The sequence below is a fragment of the Hypanus sabinus genome, unplaced genomic scaffold, assembly GCF_030144855.1.
Source record: "Hypanus sabinus isolate sHypSab1 unplaced genomic scaffold, sHypSab1.hap1 scaffold_557, whole genome shotgun sequence".
In the NCBI taxonomy this organism is placed as follows: domain Eukaryota; kingdom Metazoa; phylum Chordata; class Chondrichthyes; order Myliobatiformes; family Dasyatidae; genus Hypanus; species Hypanus sabinus.
In genome coordinates this window covers 113,033-137,605 of record NW_026781418.1, presented here as the reverse complement: position 1 = coordinate 137,605, position 24,573 = coordinate 113,033, and the positions used below count along the sequence as shown (strand labels likewise).

General features: G+C 49.6%; 1 protein-coding gene across 1 annotated transcript in view; it reads right to left on the bottom strand.

Moving 5' to 3' along the window:
* Positions 1–15,476: 15,476 nt before the first annotated feature.
* LOC132389403 (killer cell lectin-like receptor subfamily B member 1B allele B) overlaps positions 15,477–24,573 on the bottom strand; it is a 40,050-nt gene continuing 30,953 nt past the window's right edge. Inside the window, exons 5-9 of the mRNA XM_059961924.1 lie at positions 19,511–19,627; positions 18,857–18,934; positions 17,449–17,591; positions 15,990–16,054; positions 15,477–15,666 (exon numbers count right to left, since the gene is read on the bottom strand). Of these exons, the coding sequence (XP_059817907.1) occupies positions 15,477–15,666; positions 15,990–16,054; positions 17,449–17,591; positions 18,857–18,934; positions 19,511–19,627 (593 nt within the window). The remainder of the gene's footprint in view (positions 15,667–15,989; positions 16,055–17,448; positions 17,592–18,856; positions 18,935–19,510; positions 19,628–24,573) is intronic.

Below are 24,573 nucleotides of genomic sequence, written 5' to 3'. Positions count from 1 at the left end.
GGGGGACTGGGAGAGAAGGATTCCTCTGTTCAGGGGGACTATCGAATGTTAAATGTACTCGGTGGGGGGACTGGGAGAGAAGGATTCCTCTGTTGAGGGAGACTATCGAATGTTAAATATACTCGGTCGGGGGACTGGGAGAGAAGGATTCCTCTGTTGAGGGAGACTATCGAATGTTAAATATACTCGGTGGGGGGACTGGGAGAGAAGGATTCCTCTGTTGAGGGAGACTATCGAATGTTAAAGCTACTCGGTGGGGGGACTGGGAGAGAAGGATTCCTCTGTTGAGGGGGACTATCGAATGTTAAAGGTACTCGGTGGGGGGACTGGGATAGAAGGATTCCTCTGTTCAGGAATACTATCGAATGTTAAAGGTACTCGGTGGGGGGACTGGGAGAGAAGGATTCCTCTGTTCAGGGAGACTATCGAATGTTAAAGGTACTCGGTGGGGGGACTGGGAGAGAAGGATTCCTCTGTTCAGGGAGACTATCGAATGTTAAATGTACTCGGTGGGGGGACTGGGAGAGAAGGATTCCTCTGTTCAGGGTGAATATCGAATGTTAAAGGTGCTCGGTAGGGGGACTGGGAGAGAAGGATTCCTCTGTTCAGGGAGACTATCGAATGTTAAAGGTGGTGGGGGGACTGGGAGAGAAGGATTCCTCTGTTCAGGGAGACTACCGAATGTTAAATGTACTCGGTGGGGGGACTGGGAGAGAATGATTCCTCTGTTCAGGGAGACTACCGAATGTTAAATGTACTCGGTGGGGGGACTGGGGGAGAAGGATTCCTCTGTTCAGGGAGACTATCGAATGTTAAAGGTACTCGGTGGGGGGACTGGGAGAGAAGGATTCCTCTGTTCAGGGAGACTACCGAATGTTAAATGTACTCGGTGGGGGGACTGGGAGAGAAGGATTCCTCTGTTCAGGGAGACTACCGAATGTTAAATGTACTCGGTGGGGGGACTGGGAGAGAAGGATTCCTCTGTTCAGGGAGACTATCGAATGTTAAAGGTACTCGGTGGGGGGACTGGGAGAGAAGGATTCCTCTGTTCAGGGAGACTATCGAATGTTAAAGGTACTCGGTGGGGGTACTGGGGGAGAAGGATTCCTCTGTTGAGGGAGACTATCGAATGTTAAAGGTACTCGGTGGGGGGACTGGGAGAGACGGGTTCCTCTGTAGAGGGAGACTATCGAATGTTAAAGGTACTCGGTGGGGGGACTGGGAGAGAAGGATTCCTCTGTTCAGGGAGACTATCGACTGTTAAAGGTACGGTGGGGGGACTGGGAGAGAAGGATTCCTCTGTTGGGGGAGACTATCGAATGTTTAAGGTATCGGTGGGGGGACTGGGAGAGAAGGATTCCTCTGTTCAGGGGGACTATCGAATGTTAAATGTACTCGGTGGGGGGACTGGGAGAGAAGGATTCCTCTGTTCAGGTAGAATATCGAATGTTAAAGGTACTCGGTGGGGGGACTGGGAGAGAAGGATTCCTCTGTTGAGGGAGACTATCGAATGTTAAAGGTACTCGGTGGGGGGACTGGGAGAGAAGTATTCCTCTGTTCAGGGAGACTATCGAATGTTAAAGGTACTCGGTGGGGGGACTGGGAGAGAAGGATTCCTCTGTTCAGGGAGACTATCGAATGTTAAAGGTACTCGGTGGGGGGACTGGGAGAGAAGGATTCCTCTGTTCAGGGAGACTATCGAATGTTAAAGGTACTCGGTGGGGGGACTGGGAGAGAAGGATTCCTCTGTTCAGGGGGACTATCGAATGTTAAAGGTACTCGGTGAGGGGACTGGGAGAGAAGGATTCCTCTGTTGATGGAGACTATCGAATGTTAAAGGTACTCGGTGGGGGGACTGGGAGAGAAGGATTCCTCTGTTCAGGGAGACTATCGAATGTTAAAGGTGGTCTGGGAGAGAAGGATTCCTCTGTTGATGGAGACTATCGAATGTTAAAGGTACTCGTTGAGGGGACTGGGAGAGAAGGATTCCTCTGTTCAGGGAGACTATCGAATGTTAAAGGTGGTGGGGGGACTGGGAGAGAAGGATTCCTCTGTTCAGGGAGACTATCGAATGTTAAAGGTGGTGGGGGGACTGGGAGAGAAGGATTCCTCTGTTCAGGGAGACTATCGAATGTTAAAGGTACTCGGTGGGGGGACTGGGAGAGAAGGATTCCTCTGTTCAGGGAGACTATCGAATGTTCAAGTTACTCGGTGGGGGGACTGGGAGAGAAGGATTCCTCTGTTGATGGAGACTATCGAATGTTAAAGGTACTCGGTGGGGGGACTGGGAGAGAAGGATTCCTCTGTTCAGGGAGAATATCGAATGTTAAAGGTACTCGGTGGGGGGACTGGGAGAGAAGGATTCCTCTGTTGAGGGGGACTATCGAATGTTAAAGGTACTCGGTGGGGGGACTGGGAGAGAAGGATTCCTCTGTTCAGTAATACTATCGAATGTTAAAGGTACTCGGTGGGGGGACTGGGAGAGAAGGATTCCTCTGTTCAGGGAGACTATCGAATGTTAAAGGTACTCGGTGGGGGGACTGGGAGAGAAGGATTCCTCTGTTCAGGGAGACTATCGAATGTTAAATGTACTCGGTGGGGGGACTGGGAGAGAAGGATTCCTCTGTTGAGGGAGACTATCGAATGTTAAAGGTACTCGGTGGGGGGACTGGGAGAGAAGGATTCCTATGTTCAGGGAGACTATCGAATGTTAAAGGTACTCGGTGGGGAGACTGGGAGAGAAGGATTCCTCTGTTGAGGGGGACTATCGAATGTTAAAGGTACTCGGTGGGGGGACTGGGAGAGAAGGATTCCTCTGTTCAGGAATACTATCGAATGTTAAAGGTACTCGGTGGGGGGACTGGGAGAGAAGGATTCCTCTGTTCAGGGAGACTATCGAATGTTAAAGGTACTCGGTGGGGGGACTGGGAGAGAAGGATTCCTCTGTTCAGGGAGACTATCGAATGTTAAAGGTACTCGGTGAGGGGACTGGGAGAGAAGGATTCCTCTGTTCAGGGAGACTATCGAATGTTAAAGGTACTCGGTGGGGGGACTGGGAGAGAAGGATTCCTCTGTTCAGGGAGACTATCGAATGTTAAATGTACTCGGTGGGGGGACTGGGAGAGAAAGATTCCTCTGTTCAGGGAGAATATCGAATGTTAAAGGTGCTCGGTAGGGGGACTGGGAGAGAAGGATTCCTCTGTTCAGGGAGACTATCGAATGTTAAAGGTGGTGGGGGGACTGGGAGAGAAGGATTCCTCTGTTCAGGGAGACTACCGAATGTTAAATGTACTCGGTGGGGGGACTGGGAGAGAATGATTCCTCTGTTCAGGGAGACTACCGAATGTTAAATGTACTCGGTGGGGGGACTGGGGGAGAAGGATTCCTCTGTTCAGGGGGACTATCGAATGTTAAAGGTACTCGGTGGGGGGACTGGGGGAGAAGGATTCCTCTGTTCAGGGAGACTATCGAATGTTAAATGTACTCGGTGGGGGGACTGGGGGAGAAGGATTCCTCTGTTCAGGGAGACTATCGAATGTTAAAGGTACTCGGTGGGGGGACTGGGAGAGAAGGATTCCTCTGTTCAGGGAGACTACCGAATGTTAAATGTACTCGGTGGGGGGACTGGGAGAGAAGGATTCCTCTGTTCAGGGAGACTACCGAATGTTAAATGTACTCGGTGGGGGGACTGGGAGAGAAGGATTCCTCTGTTCAGGGAGACTATCGAATGTTAAAGGTACTCGGTGGGGGGACTGGGGGAGAAGGATTCCTCTGTTGAGGGAGACTATCGAATGTTAAAGGTACTCGGTCGGGGGACTGGGAGAGAAGGGTTCCTCTGTTGAGGGAGACTATCGAATGTTAAAGGTACTCGGTGGGGGGACTGGGAGAGAAGGATTCCTCTGTTCAGGGAGACTATCGAATGTTAAAGGTACTCGGTGGGGGGACTGGGAGAGAAGGATTCCTCTGTTCAGGTAGAATATCGAATGTTAAAGGTACTCGGTGGGGGGACTGGGAGAGAAGGATTCCTCTGTTGAGGTAGACTATCGAATGTTAAAGGTACTCGGTGGGGGGACTGGGAGAGAAGGATTCCTCTGTTCAGGGAGACTATCGAATGTTAAAGGTACTCGGTGGGGGGACTGGGAGAGAAGGATTCCTCTGTTCAGGGAGACTATCGAATGTTAAAGGTACTCGGTGGGGGGACTGGGAGAGAAGGATTCCTCTGTTCAGGGAGACTATCGAATGTTAAAGGTACTCGGTGGGGGGACTGGGAGAGAAGGATTCCTCTGTTCAGGGAGACTATCGAATGTTAAAGGTACTCGGTGGGGGGACTGGGAGAGAAGGATTCCTCTGTTCAGGGAGACTATCGAATGTTAAAGGTGGTCTGGGAGAGAAGGATTCCTCTGTTGATGGAGACTATCGAATGTTAAAGGTACTCGTTGAGGGGACTGGGAGAGAAGGATTCCTCTGTTCAGGGAGACTATCGAATGTTAAAGGTGGTGGGGGGACTGGGAGAGAAGGATTCCTCTGTTCAGGGAGACTATCGAATGTTAAAGGTGGTGGGGGGACTGGGAGAGAAGGATTCCTCTGTTCAGGGAGACTATCGAATGTTAAAGGTACTCGGTGGGGGGACTGGGAGAGAAGGATTCCTTTGTTGAGGGAGACTATCGAATGTTAAAGGTACTCGGTGGGGGGACTGGGAGAGAAGGATTCCTCTGTTCAGGGAGACTATCGAATGTTAAAGGTACTCGGTGGGGGGACTGGGAGAGAAGGATTCCTCTGTTCAGGGAGACTATCGAATGTTAAAGTTACTCGGTGGGGGGACTGGGAGAGAAGGATTCCTCTGTTGATGGAGACTATCGAATGTTAAAGGTACTCGGTGGGGGGACTGGGAGAGAAGGATTCCTCTGTTCAGGGAGAATATCGAATGTTAAAGGTACTCGGTGGGGGGACTGGGAGAGAAGGATTCCTCTGTTGAGGGGGACTATCGAATGTTAAAGGTACTCGGTGGGGGGACTGGGAGAGAAGGATTCCTCTGTTCAGTAATACTATCGAATGTTAAAGGTACTCGGTGGGGGGACTGGGAGAGAAGGATTCCTCTGTTCAGGGAGACTATCGAATGTTAAAGGTACTCGGTGGGGGGACTGGGAGAGAAAGATTCCTCTGTTCAGGGTGAATATCGAATGTTAAAGGTGCTCGGTAGGGGGACTGGGAGAGAAGGATTCCTCTGTTCAGGGAGACTATCGAATGTTAAAGGTGGTGGGGGGACTGGGAGAGAAGGATTCCTCTGTTCAGGGAGACTACCGAATGTTAAATGTACTCGGTGGGGGGACTGGGAGAGAATGATTCCTCTGTTCAGGGAGACTACCGAATGTTAAATGTACTCGGTGGGGGGACTGGGGGAGAAGGATTCCTCTGTTCAGGGGGACTATCGAATGTTAAAGGTACTCGGTGGGGGGACTGGGGGAGAAGGATTCCTCTGTTCAGGGAGACTATCGAATGTTAAATGTACTCGGTGGGGGGACTGGGGGAGAAGGATTCCTCTGTTCAGGGAGACTATCGAATGTTAAAGGTACTCGGTGGGGGGACTGGGAGAGAAGGATTCCTCTGTTCAGGGAGACTACCGAATGTTAAATGTACTCGGTGGGGGGACTGGGAGAGAAGGATTCCTCTGTTCAGGGAGACTACCGAATGTTAAATGTACTCGGTGGGGGGACTGGGAGAGAAGGATTCCTCTGTTCAGGGAGACTATCGAATGTTAAAGGTACTCGGTGGGGGGACTGGGGGAGAAGGATTCCTCTGTTGAGGGAGACTATCGAATGTTAAAGGTACTCGGTCGGGGGACTGGGAGAGAAGGGTTCCTCTGTTGAGGGAGACTATCGAATGTTAAAGGTACTCGGTGGGGGGACTGGGAGAGAAGGATTCCTCTGTTCAGGGAGACTATCGAATGTTAAAGGTACTCGGTGGGGGGACTGGGAGAGAAGGATTCCTCTGTTCAGGTAGAATATCGAATGTTAAAGGTACTCGGTGGGGGGACTGGGAGAGAAGGATTCCTCTGTTGAGGTAGACTATCGAATGTTAAAGGTACTCGGTGGGGGGACTGGGAGAGAAGGATTCCTCTGTTCAGGGAGACTATCGAATGTTAAAGGTACTCGGTGGGGGGACTGGGAGAGAAGGATTCCTCTGTTCAGGGAGACTATCGAATGTTAAAGGTACTCGGTGGGGGGACTGGGAGAGAAGGATTCCTCTGTTCAGGGAGACTATCGAATGTTAAAGGTACTCGGTGGGGGGACTGGGAGAGAAGGATTCCTCTGTTCAGGGAGACTATCGAATGTTAAAGGTACTCGGTGGGGGGACTGGGAGAGAAGGATTCCTCTGTTCAGGGAGACTATCGAATGTTAAAGGTGGTCTGGGAGAGAAGGATTCCTCTGTTGATGGAGACTATCGAATGTTAAAGGTACTCGTTGAGGGGACTGGGAGAGAAGGATTCCTCTGTTCAGGGAGACTATCGAATGTTAAAGGTGGTGGGGGGACTGGGAGAGAAGGATTCCTCTGTTCAGGGAGACTATCGAATGTTAAAGGTGGTGGGGGGACTGGGAGAGAAGGATTCCTCTGTTCAGGGAGACTATCGAATGTTAAAGGTACTCGGTGGGGGGACTGGGAGAGAAGGATTCCTTTGTTGAGGGAGACTATCGAATGTTAAAGGTACTCGGTGGGGGGACTGGGAGAGAAGGATTCCTCTGTTCAGGGAGACTATCGAATGTTAAAGGTACTCGGTGGGGGGACTGGGAGAGAAGGATTCCTCTGTTCAGGGAGACTATCGAATGTTAAAGTTACTCGGTGGGGGGACTGGGAGAGAAGGATTCCTCTGTTGATGGAGACTATCGAATGTTAAAGGTACTCGGTGGGGGGACTGGGAGAGAAGGATTCCTCTGTTCAGGGAGAATATCGAATGTTAAAGGTACTCGGTGGGGGGACTGGGAGAGAAGGATTCCTCTGTTGAGGGGGACTATCGAATGTTAAAGGTACTCGGTGGGGGGACTGGGAGAGAAGGATTCCTCTGTTCAGTAATACTATCGAATGTTAAAGGTACTCGGTGGGGGGACTGGGAGAGAAGGATTCCTCTGTTCAGGGAGACTATCGAATGTTAAAGGTACTCGGTGGGGGGACTGGGAGAGAAGGATTCCTCTGTTCAGGGAGACTATCGAATGTTAAATGTACTCGGTGGGGGGACTGGGAGAGAAGGATTCCTCTGTTGAGGGAGACTATCGAATGTTAAAGGTACTCGGTGGGGGGACTGGGAGAGAAGGATTCCTATGTTCAGGGAGACTATCGAATGTTAAAGGTACTCGGTGGGGAGACTGGGAGAGAAGGATTCCTCTGTTGAGGGGGACTATCGAATGTTAAAGGTACTCGGTGGGGGGACTGGGAGAGAAGGATTCCTCTGTTCAGGAATACTATCGAATGTTAAAGGTACTCGGTGGGGGGACTGGGAGAGAAGGATTCCTCTGTTCAGGGAGACTATCGAATGTTAAAGGTACTCGGTGGGGGGACTGGGAGAGAAGGATTCCTCTGTTCAGGGAGACTATCGAATGTTAAAGGTACTCGGTGAGGGGACTGGGAGAGAAGGATTCCTCTGTTCAGGGAGACTATCGAATGTTAAAGGTACTCGGTGGGGGGACTGGGAGAGAAGGATTCCTCTGTTCAGGGAGACTATCGAATGTTAAATGTACTCGGTGGGGGGACTGGGAGAAAAAGATTCCTCTGTTCAGGGTGAATATCGAATGTTAAAGGTGCTCGGTAGGGGGACTGGGAGAGAAGGATTCCTCTGTTCAGGGAGACTATCGAATGTTAAAGGTGGTGGGGGGACTGGGAGAGAAGGATTCCTCTGTTCAGGGAGACTACCGAATGTTAAATGTACTCGGTGGGGGGACTGGGAGAGAATGATTCCTCTGTTCAGGGAGACTACCGAATGTTAAATGTACTCGGTGGGGGGACTGGGGGAGAAGGATTCCTCTGTTCAGGGGGACTATCGAATGTTAAAGGTACTCGGTGGGGGGACTGGGGGAGAAGGATTCCTCTGTTCAGGGAGACTATCGAATGTTAAATGTACTCGGTGGGGGGACTGGGGGAGAAGGATTCCTCTGTTCAGGGAGACTATCGAATGTTAAAGGTACTCGGTGGGGGGACTGGGAGAGAAGGATTCCTCTGTTCAGGGAGACTACCGAATGTTAAATGTACTCGGTGGGGGGACTGGGAGAGAAGGATTCCTCTGTTCAGGGAGACTACCGAATGTTAAATGTACTCGGTGGGGGGACTGGGAGAGAAGGATTCCTCTGTTCAGGGAGACTATCGAATGTTAAAGGTACTCGGTGGGGGGACTGGGGGAGAAGGATTCCTCTGTTGAGGGAGACTATCGAATGTTAAAGGTACTCGGTCGGGGGACTGGGAGAGAAGGGTTCCTCTGTTGAGGGAGACTATCGAATGTTAAAGGTACTCGGTGGGGGGACTGGGAGAGAAGGATTCCTCTGTTCAGGGAGACTATCGAATGTTAAAGGTACTCGGTGGGGGGACTGGGAGAGAAGGATTCCTCTGTTCAGGTAGAATATCGAATGTTAAAGGTACTCGGTGGGGGGACTGGGAGAGAAGGATTCCTCTGTTGAGGTAGACTATCGAATGTTAAAGGTACTCGGTGGGGGGACTGGGAGAGAAGGATTCCTCTGTTCAGGGAGACTATCGAATGTTAAAGGTACTCGGTGGGGGGACTGGGAGAGAAGGATTCCTCTGTTCAGGGAGACTATCGAATGTTAAAGGTACTCGGTGGGGGGACTGGGAGAGAAGGATTCCTCTGTTCAGGGAGACTATCGAATGTTAAAGGTACTCGGTGGGGGGACTGGGAGAGAAGGATTCCTCTGTTCAGGGAGACTATCGAATGTTAAAGGTACTCGGTGAGGGGACTGGGAGAGAAGGATTCCTCTGTTCAGGGAGACTATCGAATGTTAAAGGTACTCGGTGGGGGGACTGGGAGAGAAGGATTCCTCTTTTCAGGGAGACTATCGAATGTTAAATGTACTCGGTGGGGGGACTGGGAGAGAAGGATTCCTCTGTTCAGGGGGACTATCGAATGTTAAAGGTACTCGGTGAGGGGACTGGGAGAGAAGGATTCCTCTGTTGATGGAGACTATCGAATGTTAAAGGTACTCGGTGGGGGGACTGGGAGAGAAGGATTCCTCTGTTCATGGAGACTATCGAATGTTAAAGGTGGTGGGGGGACTGGGAGAGAAGGATTCCTCTGTTGATGGAGACTATCGAATGTTAAAGGTACTCGTTGAGGGGACTGGGAGAGAAGGATTCCTCTGTTCAGGGAGACTATCGAATGTTAAAGGTGGTGGGGGGACTGGGAGAGAAGGATTCCTCTGTTCAGGGAGACTATCGAATGTTAAAGGTGGTGGGGGGACTGGGAGAGAAGGATTCCTCTGTTCAGGGAGACTATCGAATGTTAAAGGTACTCGGTGGGGGGACTGGGAGAGAAGGATTCCTCTGTTGAGGGAGACTATCGAATGTTAAAGGTACTCGATGGGGGGACTGGGAGAGAAGGATTCCTCTGTTCAGGGAGACTATCGAATGTTAAAGGTACTCGGTGGGGGGACTGGGAGAGAAGGATTCCTCTGTTCAGGGAGACTATCGAATGTTAAGGGTACTCGGTGGGGGGACTGGGAGAGAAGGATTCCTCTGTTGAGGGAGACTATCGAATGTTAAAGGTACTCGGTGGGGGGACTGGGAGAGAAGGATTCCTCTGTTCAGGGAGACTATCGAATGTTAAAGGTACTCGGTGGGGGGACTGGGAGAGAAGGATTCATCTGTTCAGGGAGACTATCGAATGTTAAAGGTACTCGGTGGGGGGACTGGGAGAGAAGGATTCCTCTGTTCAGGTAGAATATCGAATGTTAAAGGTACTCGGTGGGGGGACTGGGAGAGAAGGATTCCTCTGTTCAGGGGGACTATCGAATGTTAAAGGTACTCGGTGGGGGGACTGGGAGAGAAGGATTCCTCTGTTCAGGGAGACTATCGAATGTTAAAGGTACTCGGTGGGGGGACTGGGAGAAAAGGATTCCTCTGTTCAGGGGGACTATCGAATGTTAAAGGTACTCGGTGAGGGGACTGGGAGAGAAGGATTCCTCTGTTCAGGGGGACTATCGAATGTTAAAGGTACTCGGTGAGGGGACTGGGAGAGAGGATTCCTCTGTTCAGGTAGTCTATCGAATGTTAAAGGTACTCGGTGGGGGGACTGGGAGAGAAGGATTCCTCTGTTGAGGGGTCTATCGAATGTTAAATGTACTCGGTGGGGGGACTGGGAGAAAAGGATTCCTCTGTTCAGGGAGACTATCGAATGTTAAAGGTACTCGGTGGGGGGACTGGGAGAGAAGGATTCCTCTGTTCAGGGGGACTATCGAATGTTAAATGTACTCGGTGGGGGGACTGGGAGAGAAGGATTCCTCTGTTCAGGGGGACTATCGAATGTTAAAGGTACTCGGTGGGGGGACTGGGAGAGAAGGATTCCTCTGTTGAGGGAGACTATCGAATGTTAAATATACTCGGTGGGGGGACTGGGAGAGAAGGATTCCTCGGTTGAGGGAGACTATCGAATGTTAAATATACTCGGTGGGGGGACTGGGAGAGAAGGATTCCTCTGTTGAGGGAGACTATCGAATGTTAAAGGTACTCGGTGGGGGGACTGGGAGAGAAGGATTCCTCTGTTGAGGGGGACTATCGAATGTTAAAGGTACTCGGTGGGGGGACTGGGAGAGAAGGATTCCTCTGTTCAGGGAGACTATCGAATTTTAAAGGTACTCGGTGGGGGGACTGGGAGAGAAGGATTCCTCTGTTGAGGGGGACTATCGAATGTTAAAGGTACTCGGTGAGGGGACTGGGAGAGAAGGATTCCTCTGTTGAGGGAGACTATCGAATGTTAAAGGTACTCGGTGGGGGGACTGGGAGAGAAGGATTCCTCTGTTCAGGGAGACTATCGAATGTTAAAGGTACTCGGTGGGGGGACTGGGATAGAAGGATTCCTCTGTTCAGGGGGACTATCGAATGTTAAAGGTACTCGGTGGGGGGACTGGGAGAGAAGGATTCCTTTGTTCAGGGAGACTATCGAATGTTAAAGGTACTCGGTGGGGGGACTGGGAGAGAAGGATTCCTCTGTTCAGGGGGACTATCGAATGTTAAAGGTACTCGGTAGGGGGACTGGGAGAGAAGGATTCCTCTGTTGAGGGAGACTATCGAATGTTATAGGTACTCGGTGGGGGGACTGGGAGAGAAGGATTCCTCTGTTGAGGGAGACTATCGAATGTTAAAGGTACGGTGAGGGGACTGGGAGAGAAGGATTCCTCTGTTGAGGGAGACTATCGAATGTTAAAGGTACTCGGTGGGGGGACTGGGAGAGAAGGATTCCTCTGTTCAGGGAGACTATCGAATGTTAAAGGTACTCGGTGGGGGGACTGGGAGAGAAGGATTCCTCTGTTGAGGGAGACTATCGAATGTTAAAGGTACTCGGTGGGGGGACTTGGAGAGAAGGATTCCTCTGTTTTGGGAGACTATCGAATGTTAAAGGTACTCGGTAGGGGGACTGGGAGAGAAGGATTCCTCTGTTCAGGGAGACTATCGAATGTTAAAGGTACTCAGTGGGGGGACTGGGAGAGAAGGAGTCCACTGTTCAGGGAGACTATCGAATGTTAAAGGTACGGTGGGGGGACTGGGAGAGAAGGATTCCTCTGTTCAGGGAGACTATCGAATGTTAAATGTACTCGGTGGGGGGACTGGGAGAGAAGGATTCCTCTGTTGAGTGAGACTATCGAATGTTAAATGTACTCGGTGAGGGGACTGGGAGAGAAGGATTCCTCTGTTGCGGAGACTATCGAATGTTAAAGGTACTCGGTGGGGGGACTGGGAGAGAAGGATTCCTCTGTTCAGGGAGACTATCGAATGTTAAAGGTACTCGGTGAGGGGACTGGGAGAGAAGGATTCCTCTGTTCAGGGGGACTATCGAATGTTAAAGGTACTTGGTGGGGGGACTGGGAGAGAAGGATTCCTCTGTTCAGGTAGACTATCGAATGTTAAAGGTGGTGGGGGGACTGGGAGAGAAGGATTCCTCTGTTCAGGGAGACTATCGAATGTTAAAGGTACTCGGTGAGGGGACTGGGAGAGAAGGATTCCTCTGTTCAGGTAGACTATCGAATGTTAAAGGTGGTGGGGGGACTGGGAGAGAAGGATTCCTCTGTTCAGGGAGACTATCGAATGTTAAAGGTACTCGGTGGGGGGACTGGGAGAGAAGGATTCCTCTGTTCAGGGGGACTATCGAATGTTAAAGGTACTCGGTGGGGGTACTGGGAGAGAAGGATTTCTCTGTTCAGGGAGACTATCGAATGTTAAAGGTACTCGGTGGGGGCACTGGGAGAGAAGGATTCCTCTGTTCAGGGAGACTATCGAATGTTAAAGGTACTCGGTGGGGGGACTGGGAGAGAAGGATTCCTCTGTTCAGGGAGACTATCGAATGTTGAAGGTACTCGGTGGGGGGACTGGGAGAAAAGGATTCCTCTGTTCAGGGAGACTATCGAATGTTAAAGGTACTCGGTGGGGGGACTGGGAGAGAAGGATTCCTCTGTTCAGGGAGACTATCGAATGTTAAAGGTACTCGGTGGGGGGACTGGGAGGGAAGGATTCCTCTGTTCAGGGAGACTATCGAATGGTAAATGTACTCGGTGGGGGGACTGGGAGAGAAGGATTCCTCTGTTCAGGGAGACTATCGAATGTTAAAGGTACTCGGTGGGGGGACTGGGAGAGAATGATTCCTCTGTTCAGGGAGACTATCGAATGTTAAATGTACTCGGTGGGGGGACTGGGAGAGAAGGTTTCCTCTGTTCAGGGAGACTATCGAATGTTAAAGGTACTCGGTGGGGGGACTGGGAGAGAAGGATTCCACTGTTTTGGGAGACTAATACATGCAGGGGAGATACAGCATTGAAGGATTCGAATCTAGACCGGAGATTGGAAGGAATCTCTTCAGCCAGAGAGGAGTGGATTTCTGGAATTGTTAGCAACGGGCGTTACTGCAACCCAAATCACTGCAAATATTTAAGAGGGAAGAGCGAGGGAAGAGTTTCTGCTGAAGGAAATTGAGCAACTGCGACCTAACCTGAAAAGCAGAACGGAAACGGATTACTACCCGAGCCAGGGGTAAATTGGCAGAGGGTAAAGAAGATTCGAGCGTTCAATGCATGGCTCAAGAACTGGTTGGGAGAAGCGAGTTTGAATTCATGAGAAATTGACACCAGCATTGGTGAAGGAGGGTGGTGTTCCAATGGGACAGGATACACCTGAGCCGTGATAGGGCCTGGAGAGCCGTATAACGAGGGCTGTGGATTTAAACTAATTATTAGGTGCTGGATTCAACAGATTGGCTGAGTGTGGATAAAACAAAAGAGAAATGTATGGATAAATTTGAAATAAAATCAAAAGATAAACAAGAGAAAATTGAGAGTGGACTGAAGTGAAGCCAAGAAAATTCAAGTGTAAAGAGAGAAAGATGACATGATTTTAAAAGCACAAAGAATGTTAAAGCACTTTATCTGAATGCCCGTAGTTGTCCATATAAGGGCAGTGTACTTGTGGCAGAAATCATGACAAAGGTGAATGGTTTAGTGGCCATTATAGAGACGAGAATTCAAGGCGGAGAAGACTGAACATTAAATATCAGGTAATACAGAAGGACAGTCACGAAGGTCAAAGTGGTCGGTTTGCGCTCTTCATTAAGGATGAGATCAGGGCGATTGTGAGAGACGGTATAAGATCGAAGGAGCGGAACTTTGAATCCATCTCGGTAGAGATAACGGATAACTCACTGGTGTGAGTTGTGAATGGAATGGCGAATAATATTATTAGTGTTACAGAGAGGAAACAGAGGAATATCGGAAGCATGCAAGAATGGAACAGCAGTTATCATGGGGGACTTTAACTTGCACAAGTCTTGAGTAGGACTTCAGAAAGGAGGCTTTCTGGAACAGCATGCTGTTTAACCTACAAGGGAACGTGCATCCACGTTCGGCACTCCCATTCCCCGGAGTATGGAGAGATGTTACTTTCCATTTGAGACTCAGACTGACAATGATTGCCGACCACATTCATCCGTGGAATGTCTGTAGTTAAACGACTCGTGTTGAACACTCAGTACTCAAACGTAGGAGTTTCCTTTCCTCTTTGGATTTATTTACTCTAGTCTTGGTTATTTCTGATCTGAGTCTGAATGTATTCCAGACCTGACTCTCCACTTACCTTCACCACCGTCCAGATCTCTCTCTTTACAGAAGGGTTTACAACGTCAGGATTGTGAGGAGATGTGGTCTGTCATTGAAAACTCGCGGGTTTCTCCAGATGTCCGGCGGATAGTATTCTGGTTTGTCGCATCGCCGCCTGGTGTGCAGGCTGCAACGCACAGGGTCGCCAGAGGGTGCAGAGGGTCCTAGGCTCAGCCAACTCCATCACAGGCACAACCCTCCCCTCCAACGAGGACATCTTCATCAGGGACCGCATCCATTACTGAGGACTCTCACTACCCGGGAAATGCCCTGCCATCATTCGTACCATCGGGGAGGAGGTACAGGAGCCTGACGACCCGCAGTCAACCATTTGAAACAAGTTACTTCACTTCCACCATCAGATTACTAAACGCTTCCAGAGTCCATGAACACCCTCGTTATTCCCCTGTTTTCTGTATTTATTAATTTTTGGAACTTACATTAAATTTACATCTTTGCGCAGTACAGATTGTGCAAATGATCAGCTTTCGGGTGGTAGAAGTCACAGACAATAAATCAGAAGGTGATTCCGGTTGCAAACACGCGATACAGATAGACAGGACATGTGACACGCTGGTCTTCACTGAGTACAGGGGTTGGGAGGTCACATTGCAGCTGTACAAGGAATCGGTGAGGTCACACGGAGTAATGTGTTCGGTTCTGTTCGCCCTGTTGTAGGAAAGATGAGCTGGAAAGAGTGCAGAGGGAGATTTACGAGGATGTTGCCGGGATTCGTGTGGCTGAGTTGTGGAGACCGGGCTGGCGTGAGGATTTTATTCTTTGGGGAGCAAGGGTGACATTATAGAGTTGTATAAAACCTCGAGTGGCATAGATCGAATTAATGCGTGCAGTCTTTTACCCCAAGGTGGGTAATCTGTGAACCAGAGTGCACAAGAGTGAGGGAAGAGTGGGTGCAAAGGAGGGGTGGAGAACGTTGCAGGGAGGAAAGAAGAGTAGGAAAGATGGCGAGAAAGAAGGAGGTCGATGGGTAAAGAGGAACTTAGGAGAGTGTTGGTGGAAGGGAAAACGAGTAGTGAGAGTGAGGATGAGTGGGCTGAGTGGATGAAGAGGGAATTAGAGGATGAGGTGGATAAGACCGGGAATGAAAACGGATTGTAATGTGATTCAATTTGGTCCTAGGGAATGTTGACAGAGATCCCGGATCACTTCAGGAATATCCTTGAACAAATGTGCACGCTTTTCGCAGATGAAACGGTGTTCACGTTTGCAGTGTTGCATCAATCCGTCCGAGTCGCAGTTACCGCAGAGGGACATTCCAGTGTTATCCCTGAACATAAGACTAGAAGCCTCTTCCCTATCAAACAACGTTGACAAATTTAAACAGCGTCAGTACAGCGACAGGAGGAAACGGGAGACAGTCATCAACCTAACCCCGCAGCAGCGCACTAACCGCACAGCCTCGTGTCGGTCCCCAAACTAACCCCCATGACCCACTTTCACACTACAGACCGTATCACTCCCCAAAAAGATGCTACTCCCTCACACTCTCCCCCACAGCCCTGTGTCAGAAACTAGTCTACGATCGTGATGCTCTCAAATCCCAAGCTACTGTGTGTCTCCAAACTAATCCCACTGACCTGGTCCCATGTCACAATCCAGTAAGAACCCGAATCTCACCCGTTTTCGCATTTTCCAATCCAGTATGTTCTGGCTGGAGACACGAGAGATTTGGGTACAACATCCTGCGAAATTAAATTACACAATTAATGGTACGATGGAGCCTCAGTTAATACCAGAAACAGATAGAGTGTTGTATGTTGGTTTTCAGAGAGAAGGAGCTTCACTTTGGCAGAGACAAGAGGCTTGTGATCGGACGGTGTGGAGGGAGATTCACTCTGTGTCTGATACCGGGAGTGTGTGACGGGATGGTGTGGAGGAAGATTCACTCTGTGTTTGACCCCGGGAGTGTGTGATGGGACGGTGCGGAGGGAGCATCACTCTTTGTCTGACCCTGGAGAGTGTGATGGTGCAGAGTGGAGGGGGATTCACTCTGTGTCTGACACCGGGAGTGTGTGATGGGACGGTGTGGAGGGAGATTCACACTGTGTCTGACCCCGGGAATGTGTAATGGTACGGTGCGGAGGGTGATTCACTCTTTGTCTGACCCTGGAGAGTGTGATGGTGCAGAGTGGAGGGGGATTCACTCTGTGTCTGACACCGGGAGTGTGTGATGGGACGGTGTGGAGGGAGATTCACACTGTGTCTGACCCCGGAAGAGTGTGATGGGGCAGTTTGATGGGAGACGCTGGGAGCTTGTGATGGGACGCTGTAGAGGGAGATTCACTCTTATTCTGACCCTGGAGTGTGTGATGGGGCAGTGTGTAAGCAGATTCACTCTGTGTTTGACCCCGGGAGAGTGTGATGGGACCGTGCGGAGTGAGTCTCACTCCGTGCCAGATTGCGAGGGTGTGTGATGGGACGGTATGGACGGAGATTCGCTCTGTGTCTCACTCCGGGGGTGTTTGATGGGACGGTGTGGAGGGAGATTCACTCTGTGTCTGACCCCGTGAGTGTTTGATGAGACGGTGTGGAGGGAGATTCACTCGTTGTCTGACCCCGGGAGCGTGTGATGGAACGGTATGGAGGGAGATTCACTCTGTGTCTGACTCCGGGGGTGTGTGATGGGACGGTGCGGATGGAGATTCACTCTGTGTCTGACCCCGGCAGTGTGTGATGGGGTACTGTGGAGGGAGATTCACTCTATGCCTGACGCTGAGTGTATTTGATGGAATGGAGTTCAGGGAGATTCACTCTGTGTCTGACTCCGGGAGTGTGTGCTGGGACCGTGTAGAGTGAGTCTCACTCCGTACCAGACAGCGAGAGTGTGTGAAGGGACGGTGTGGAGGGAGATTCACTCTGTGTCTGACCCCGGGAGTGTGTGATGGGGACGGTGCGGAGGGAGATTCACTCTTTGTCTGACCCCGGGAGAGTGTGATGAGACGGTGCGGAAGGTGCTTCTTTCTGTGTCTGAACCCAGTACAGTGTGCCTGGACAGCGTGATGGAAGATTCAGTCTGTTTTTGACCGCGGGAGTTTGTGATTGTTGCGGATATCGTTTTTCGCTGTGTGACACTAACCTTCTCTTCTTCTGAATTTATTTCCAGCAGCATTGCATGAAATTTCGAGCAATATTTCTTCGCTTCGTCGTAAGATGTTTCCAAATTGGATATTAAATAACAGCGGTCTTTATTTCTGATCCAATCCTGGGAACACGCTAGCTCTGGAAATCAGCATCAAGTAAAGTGAGTTCCCAGCACAACGTCCCATCACACACTCGCGCGGTCAGACACGGAGTGAATCTCCCTCCACACCGTCCCATCACACACTCCCGGGGTCAGACACAGAGTGAATCTCCCTCCACACCGTCCCATCACACACTCCCGTGGTCAGACACAGAGTGAATCTCCCTCCACACCGTCCCATCACACACTCCCGGGTTCAGATACAGAGAGAATCTCCCTCCACACCGTCCCATCACACACTCCCGGGGTCAAACACAGAGTGAATCTCCCTCCACACCGTCCCATCACACATTCCCGGGGTCAGACACAGAGCGATTATTCCTCTACACAGTCCCATCACACACTCGCGCGGTCAGACACAGAGTGAATCTCCCTCCTGACCGTCCCATCACACACGCCCGGGGTCAGACACAGAGTGAATCTTCCTCCACAACGTCCCATCACACACTCCCGGGGTCAGACACAGAGTGAATCTCCCTCCACACCGTCCCATCACGCACTCCCGGGGTCAGACACAGAGTGAAACTCCCTCCACGCCATTTCATGACAAACTCCGAAGCTCACTTTACACTCTCAGGTTACTCGACTCGTCCCTGCTGTCACACTATGTCAAACTCAGAGTGAAGCTCCCACTGCGCCATCTCATCGCTCAATCAGTCATAGACTCAGGGTCATGTTATCTGCGCCGCCAGGTGTCGCTCCCTCCACACCGTCCCATCACTCGCTCCCGGGGTCAGACACAGAGTGAAGCTTCCTCCACACCGTCCCATCACACACTCCCGAGGTCAGACACAGAGTGAATCACACACACTCCCGTGGGCCATACAGAGTGAATCTCCCTTCACACCGTCCCATCACACTGTCCCAGGATCCGACACAGAGTGAATCTCCCTACACACCTCCCCATCAGACACTCCCGGGGTCAGACACAGAGTGAAGCTCCCTAAACACCTTCCCATCTCAAACGCCGGTGGCCAGACGCAGAGTTGATCTCATTCCATACTGTCCTACCACATACGCCTGCAATCACACACAGTGACAGAGTGCAGCGCTCTCTCTCTCCTCTCTCTCTCTCTCTCTCTCTCTCTCTCTCTCTCTCTCTCTCTCTCTCTCTCTCTCTCTCTCTCTCTCTCTCTCTCTCTCTCTCTCTCTCTCTCTCTCTCTCTCTCCCCGACTCTCTGTCTCTCATTCTGTGTCTCCACCCTGTAATGCCGTGACAGGTAGGAGGCCGTTGTAACCTCACCTCTGTTACTGGTCAGGAATTGGCAAAATATCTGGTAGTTTTGTTCGCAGATGCTTTGAGACCAACGAATCTGTAATACTGAGAGAGACGGTGAACGACGTTTAGCTTTAATAGTGACGGGTGAGACATTGTCACGGTGCCGCGCAGTCACGGTAAGTGGTGTGTCATTGTCACTGTGCGGTACGGTTCATGTTGAGGTGCGTATCATGTTGAGAGTGGTGACGCAGTGTCACTGTCAAGGGCGTATCGGTGTCACTGTGAGGTGTGTTCCGGTGTCGCCTTGAGGAGTGTATCAGTCACAGGGTCAGGAGCACGCTGATGTTACAGTGAGGAGTGCGTTACTGTCACTGTGAGTGTCATATCTTTGTCACGGTGACAGTTGTGTTCGTGTCGCGGTTAGGAGTGTATCTGTGTCGCGGACGGGGGCGTGTCAGCGCTACGGTGAAGGTATTACTGGTGTTATTGTGAATGGTATGTCAGTTTCACTATGAGACTGGGTTGTGTTACGGTAAAGGCCGTGTTATTGTCACGGTTAAGGGGTGTGTCGGTGTCACGTTGAGGTGCGTTTCGGCATCACTGTGAGGTTTTACGCTAACTCTTCATTCCACTCTGTTAGTTTATGTTCTGGCTCCATTCGGTGCCCTTTCAACTCACGATAGATCGAGAGCCCGGCCACTATCGTGATGAGGGCGGATGTAACGAGACGGAATAGGCAGACCTTCCGGCACGGTCTATTTCCGATGTTCTCTTTCGACTCCAGTTTATGCGGACCTAGAGAGAACATTCAGCTTGTGTGTGAATACAGCCGTGACCCCCTCTGGGATCCCTTGTACCCACCACCGGCGCTCTCTCCTTCCACTCTCCATCCCTCAATCAAATCTAGTTCCATCCGTCGTTGTTCAGAGCCCAATTCCTTGTCCTGGAAAAGTCTGTCTAATGTCTGAATGATTCGAGAGGCCTTTTATTCTTTCTCTGGAAGGTGATCGATCAAGCTGGAGTCATGAATGTTGCCTACCTGAACTTCACTGGGGCGGTTGACCATATCCCTCAGGGAAGCCTTATCCAGAGAGATCATGATACATGTTATCCACGGGGAAATGGCCGTTTCCATCCAGATTTTACTATTTTTCACAATTGTATTATTGTTTGCACGCTTTGTAATTGTTTCACACATGTGATATATGCCTGTCCTGTGGGACTAACATGTCCTGGGGATATTCGTGTAATCCATTGCGTTTCTTTGTTTTGTGGCTGCGCCAAGCAGAAGGGCGGTACGGCAAAGTAGTGGTTAACACAGCGCTTCTCAATACCAGAAACAGGGGTTCAATTTCTGCCACTGCCTGGGCGCTCTGGTTACCTGCCACAGTTCAAAGGCATCTCAGTTGGTGCGTTAACAGCATATTGTAAATTGTCCCGGGATTAGGCGAGGGATAATTTAGTGATTCCTGGGCAGCGCGGCATGACGGGATGGAAGTGCCGATTACGCATTGTTTTTTTTTAAATATATATTCAAATCTAAAAAAAAAAAATAAAAGCTGAATCTCAGAGTAGTATATGATGTGCAGGACTGACATGAATAAAAATGTGGTGAGTGGGCTGGTAAAATCGGAGGCGACACAAACATTGGTGATGTTCTGGAAAGTGTAGAACTTCACTGATGGATTCAGTGGGATGTGGAGCATTCGTAGGCGGGTGGACAAATGGCAGTCTGGGGCTCTCCACTCTGGTAAATGAAATGCAAAGCGAAAATCTGCAGATGGCAGAAATCCTAGCTGAATGCTGCAGGCAACATTTTTTTAAAAAGTACAGGTGATGTTTTGAACCAGAGCCAATCAGCAGGACTGGGGAATAAAAGATGAAGTCCTTGAAGGAGTCGCTGTGGACCGGGTGTCACCGGTGGCGGGAAAATCGAAGACCAGGTGACACATCCTCAGAATTGTCGGACAGACATTGGAACGGAGATGAGGAACAATTTCTTCAGTCAGAATGTGGCGAATCTGTGAAGCTGTTACCACAGGCAGTTATTGAAACCAAGTCTCTATGTGGACTTGTGGGAGAGGGTGATAGATTCTGGATTAGTCAGGGTCGCGGGTTGAAGGCAGGATTTTGGAATTAGAAGAAAACTGGATCAGCCATTACGAAATGGCGAAGCAGACTCGACGGGCCAAATGGCCGAACTTCTCTCCAAATTACATGTTCTTATGGTCGGTGACTGTCGGTTTTGTCGTAAAGCTGGACTAGCAAAGGATCCTTCAAGATTCAGCCAATGGGGTGAAGCAAAGGGACGCAGGGTTCCGGGTACAAAATTCATTGAATGAGCTGTCACAAGTAGACAGACATCCTGGGGAGTGTTGGTGAACAGCGGGACCTCGGGGCAGAGGTGCACCGTCCCTGAAAGAGGAGTCGCAGTTAGAGAGGGGCCCTGAGGATTGTCGTAGAACAGAAGAACCCAGGGGTACAGGGACACGGTTCCCTGAAAGTGCAGTCACGGGTAGACAGGGACCCTAGGGAGTGTTATAGAACAGAAGAACCCAGGGGTAAAGGGACACGGTTCCCTGAAAGTGGAGTCACGGGTAGACAGGGACCCCGGGTAGTGTTGTAGAACCGAGCAACTCAGGTATACAGGTACACTTCATAGACCATTAGTCCCTGAATGTATAGACACACGGAGACTGGATGGTGAAGAAGGCATTTGACACGCTGGCATTGCTCAGTCAGGACATTGGGGACGGGAGTCGGGAAGTCACGTTGCAGTAGTACAAGACATCGGCGACGATGGTGTTTACTTTTGGTCGTCCTGCTGTGGGGAAGATACCAAAGGAAAGAGTGCAGAAGGAGATTTCCGAGGACGTTCCCAGGACTCGAGAGACTGAGTTATGGAGAGGTCGGTCAGCTTTGGAATTTATTGCTTACAGTGTACGGGTGAGCTTACAGAGGTGTAAGAAATAGAGTGGCACAAATAGAGTGAATGAGCACATTAAGGAGAGTCGAGTACAAGAGCGCACAGGTCTCAGATGAGAGATGAAATAAATTTAATTGGATCCCCTAGTGACAAATCTTTCAACCCAGATGATGGTCCGAATGTAGAACGGGCTGCCAGATAAATGCTGTTTGAGAGATGAATTCGAGGCAATAAGAAAGCACACACACTTCTGAATAAAACTCGCGACCTTCTCCAGAATTACGTCACTATTGTGAACTCTGACCTGTTCGGCCATTGTTTGGCAGGCTTCGAGGTCCCGAAGCCATGGGAACAGTCGCATCCTCATTGATGAGGGTGTCGTCTTTCGGAAAGTTCAACTCTGAATAGGTGGAGGTCGGGCCGCCTGAGAGAGAGCGCGAGGGACGATGGGAGGGAAGGAAATAGAACAAGTGTGGCCGGTAGAGAATGGAGGAAGTGAGGACAGAGAGGGAGAGCAGGGAGGCAATAGGGAGAGTGAGAGTGAGGTGAGCGGGAGAGATAGGGCTGAAAGGCAGGGATGGAAGGTTAGACAACGAGGGTAGAGACGGCAGAGAGAGGGTGAAAGAGATTGATGGTAAGGAGAAGAGAGTGATTAGCGATAGGGGCGATGGGCAGGAAAATGTGAAAGAGAAAACAGGGAGAGAGAATGATTAGGGGATGGGATAGAAGGTGGTCGTAGAGAGTAAGGGTGAGGGGGTATTCACTATTCGGTGAGGGGGCTATTCGGTATTCACTAAAGTGAAGGATATTGAATTGTGTAAGGGAAGGGGAACAAGTAAGGATGTTATGGAAACTATTACCTTAAACAGGAGGAAGTACTGGCACTTTTAAGGAAAATAAAAGTCGATAAATCTCCGAGTCCTGACAGGATTTCCATAGGACCTTGATAGAAGTTGGTGTAGAAATAGCAGGGGCTCTGACAGAAATATTTCAAAAGTCTTTAGAAACGTGGATGGTGCCGGTGTATTGGGGTATTGCTCATATGGTTCCAGTGTTTAAAGATGTTTCGAAGACTAAACCCAGCAATTATAGGCCTGTCAGTTTGACGTCAGTGGTGTTAAATTAATGGAAAGTATTCTTAACGTTGATATATATATTTATCTGGATAGACAGGGTCTGATTAGGAACAGTCAACATGGATTTGTGCTTGGAAGGTCATGTTTGACAAATATTATTAATTTTTTTTGAAGAGGTTACGAGGAAAGTTGACGAGGGTAAAGCAGTGGATGTTGTCTATATGGACTTCAGTAAGGCCTTTGACAGTGCTCCGCAGGGAAGGTTAGTTAGGAAGGTTCAATCGTTAGGTATTAAAATTGAAGTAGTAAAATGGATTCAACAGTGGCTAGATGGGAGATGCCAGAGAGTAGTGGTGGATAACTGTTTGTCAGGTTGGAGGCCGGTGACTAGCGGGGTGCCTCAGGGATGTGATTTGGGTCTAATGTTGTTTGTCATATACATTAATGATCCGGATGATGGGGTGGTAATTTGGATTAGTAAGTATTCAGATGATACTAAGGTAGGTGGCGTTGTGGGCACTGAAATAGGTCTTAAAAGCTTCAGAGAGATTTAGGCCAGTTAGAAGAGTGGGATGAACGATGGCGGATGGAGTTTAATGATGATAAGTGTGTGGTGCTACATTTAGGTAGGAATAATTCAAATAGGACGTACATGGTAAATGGTAGGGCATTGAATAATGCAGTCGAACAGAGTGCTCTAGGAATAATGGTGCATAGTTCCCTGAAGGTGGAATCTCATGTGGATAGGATGGTGAAGAAAGCTTTTGGAATGTTGGCCTTTATAAATCAGAGCATTGATTACAGTAGTTGGGATGTAATGTTAAAATTGTACAAGGCATTGGTAAGGCCGAATTTGGAGAATTGTGTACAGTTCTGGTCACGGAATTATAGGTGTCAACAAAATAGACTGAGTACAGCGAAGATTTATTAGAATACTACCTGGGTTTTAGCAGCTTAGTTTCAGGGAAAAGCTGAACAAGTTAGGTCTTTACTCTTTGGAGCGTAGAAGGTTCGGGGGACTTGTTAGAGGTATTTAAAATAATGAGCGTGACAGTTGGAGTTGACGTGTATATGCTTTTTCCATTGAGAGTAGGGGAGGTTGAAACAAATTTGACATGATTTGAGAGTTAAGGGGCCAAAGTTTAAAGGTAGCACGAGTGGGGATTTCTTTACTCACAGAGTGGTAGCTGTGTGGAATGAGCTTCCAGTAGAAGTAGTAAAGACAGGTTTGGCATTGTCATGTCAAATAAAATTGGATAGGTTTCTGGACAGGAAAGTAAAGGAGAGTTATGGGCGGAGTGCAGGCCAGTTGGACTAGGCTAATGTAAGCGTCGGCACGAACTAGAAGGTCTGAGATGGCCTGTTTCCGTGTTGTAATTGTTATAGTGTTATACGGTTATATGGCTATATTGGAGCGAACGATCTGGGAGAAATTGCACAGAGAGTGGAGGGCGAGAGGAGAGTAAGGGAAGTAATACCCTATATTCCTCAATAGACTCATCTGATCCTTGCTTCCTAACCCTCATGTATGATGTTTCCTTCCAACTGACTAGATTGTCCACCTCATTTGTCACCCATGGTTCCTTCACCCTATCATTCTTTATCTTACTCACCGGGACAAATTTATCCCTAACATCCCGCAAGAGATCCTTAAACAAAGACCACAAATCTACAGTACATTTCCCTGCAAAAACATCATCACTATTCACAGACGCAAGTTCTAGCCGTTATTAAAATTA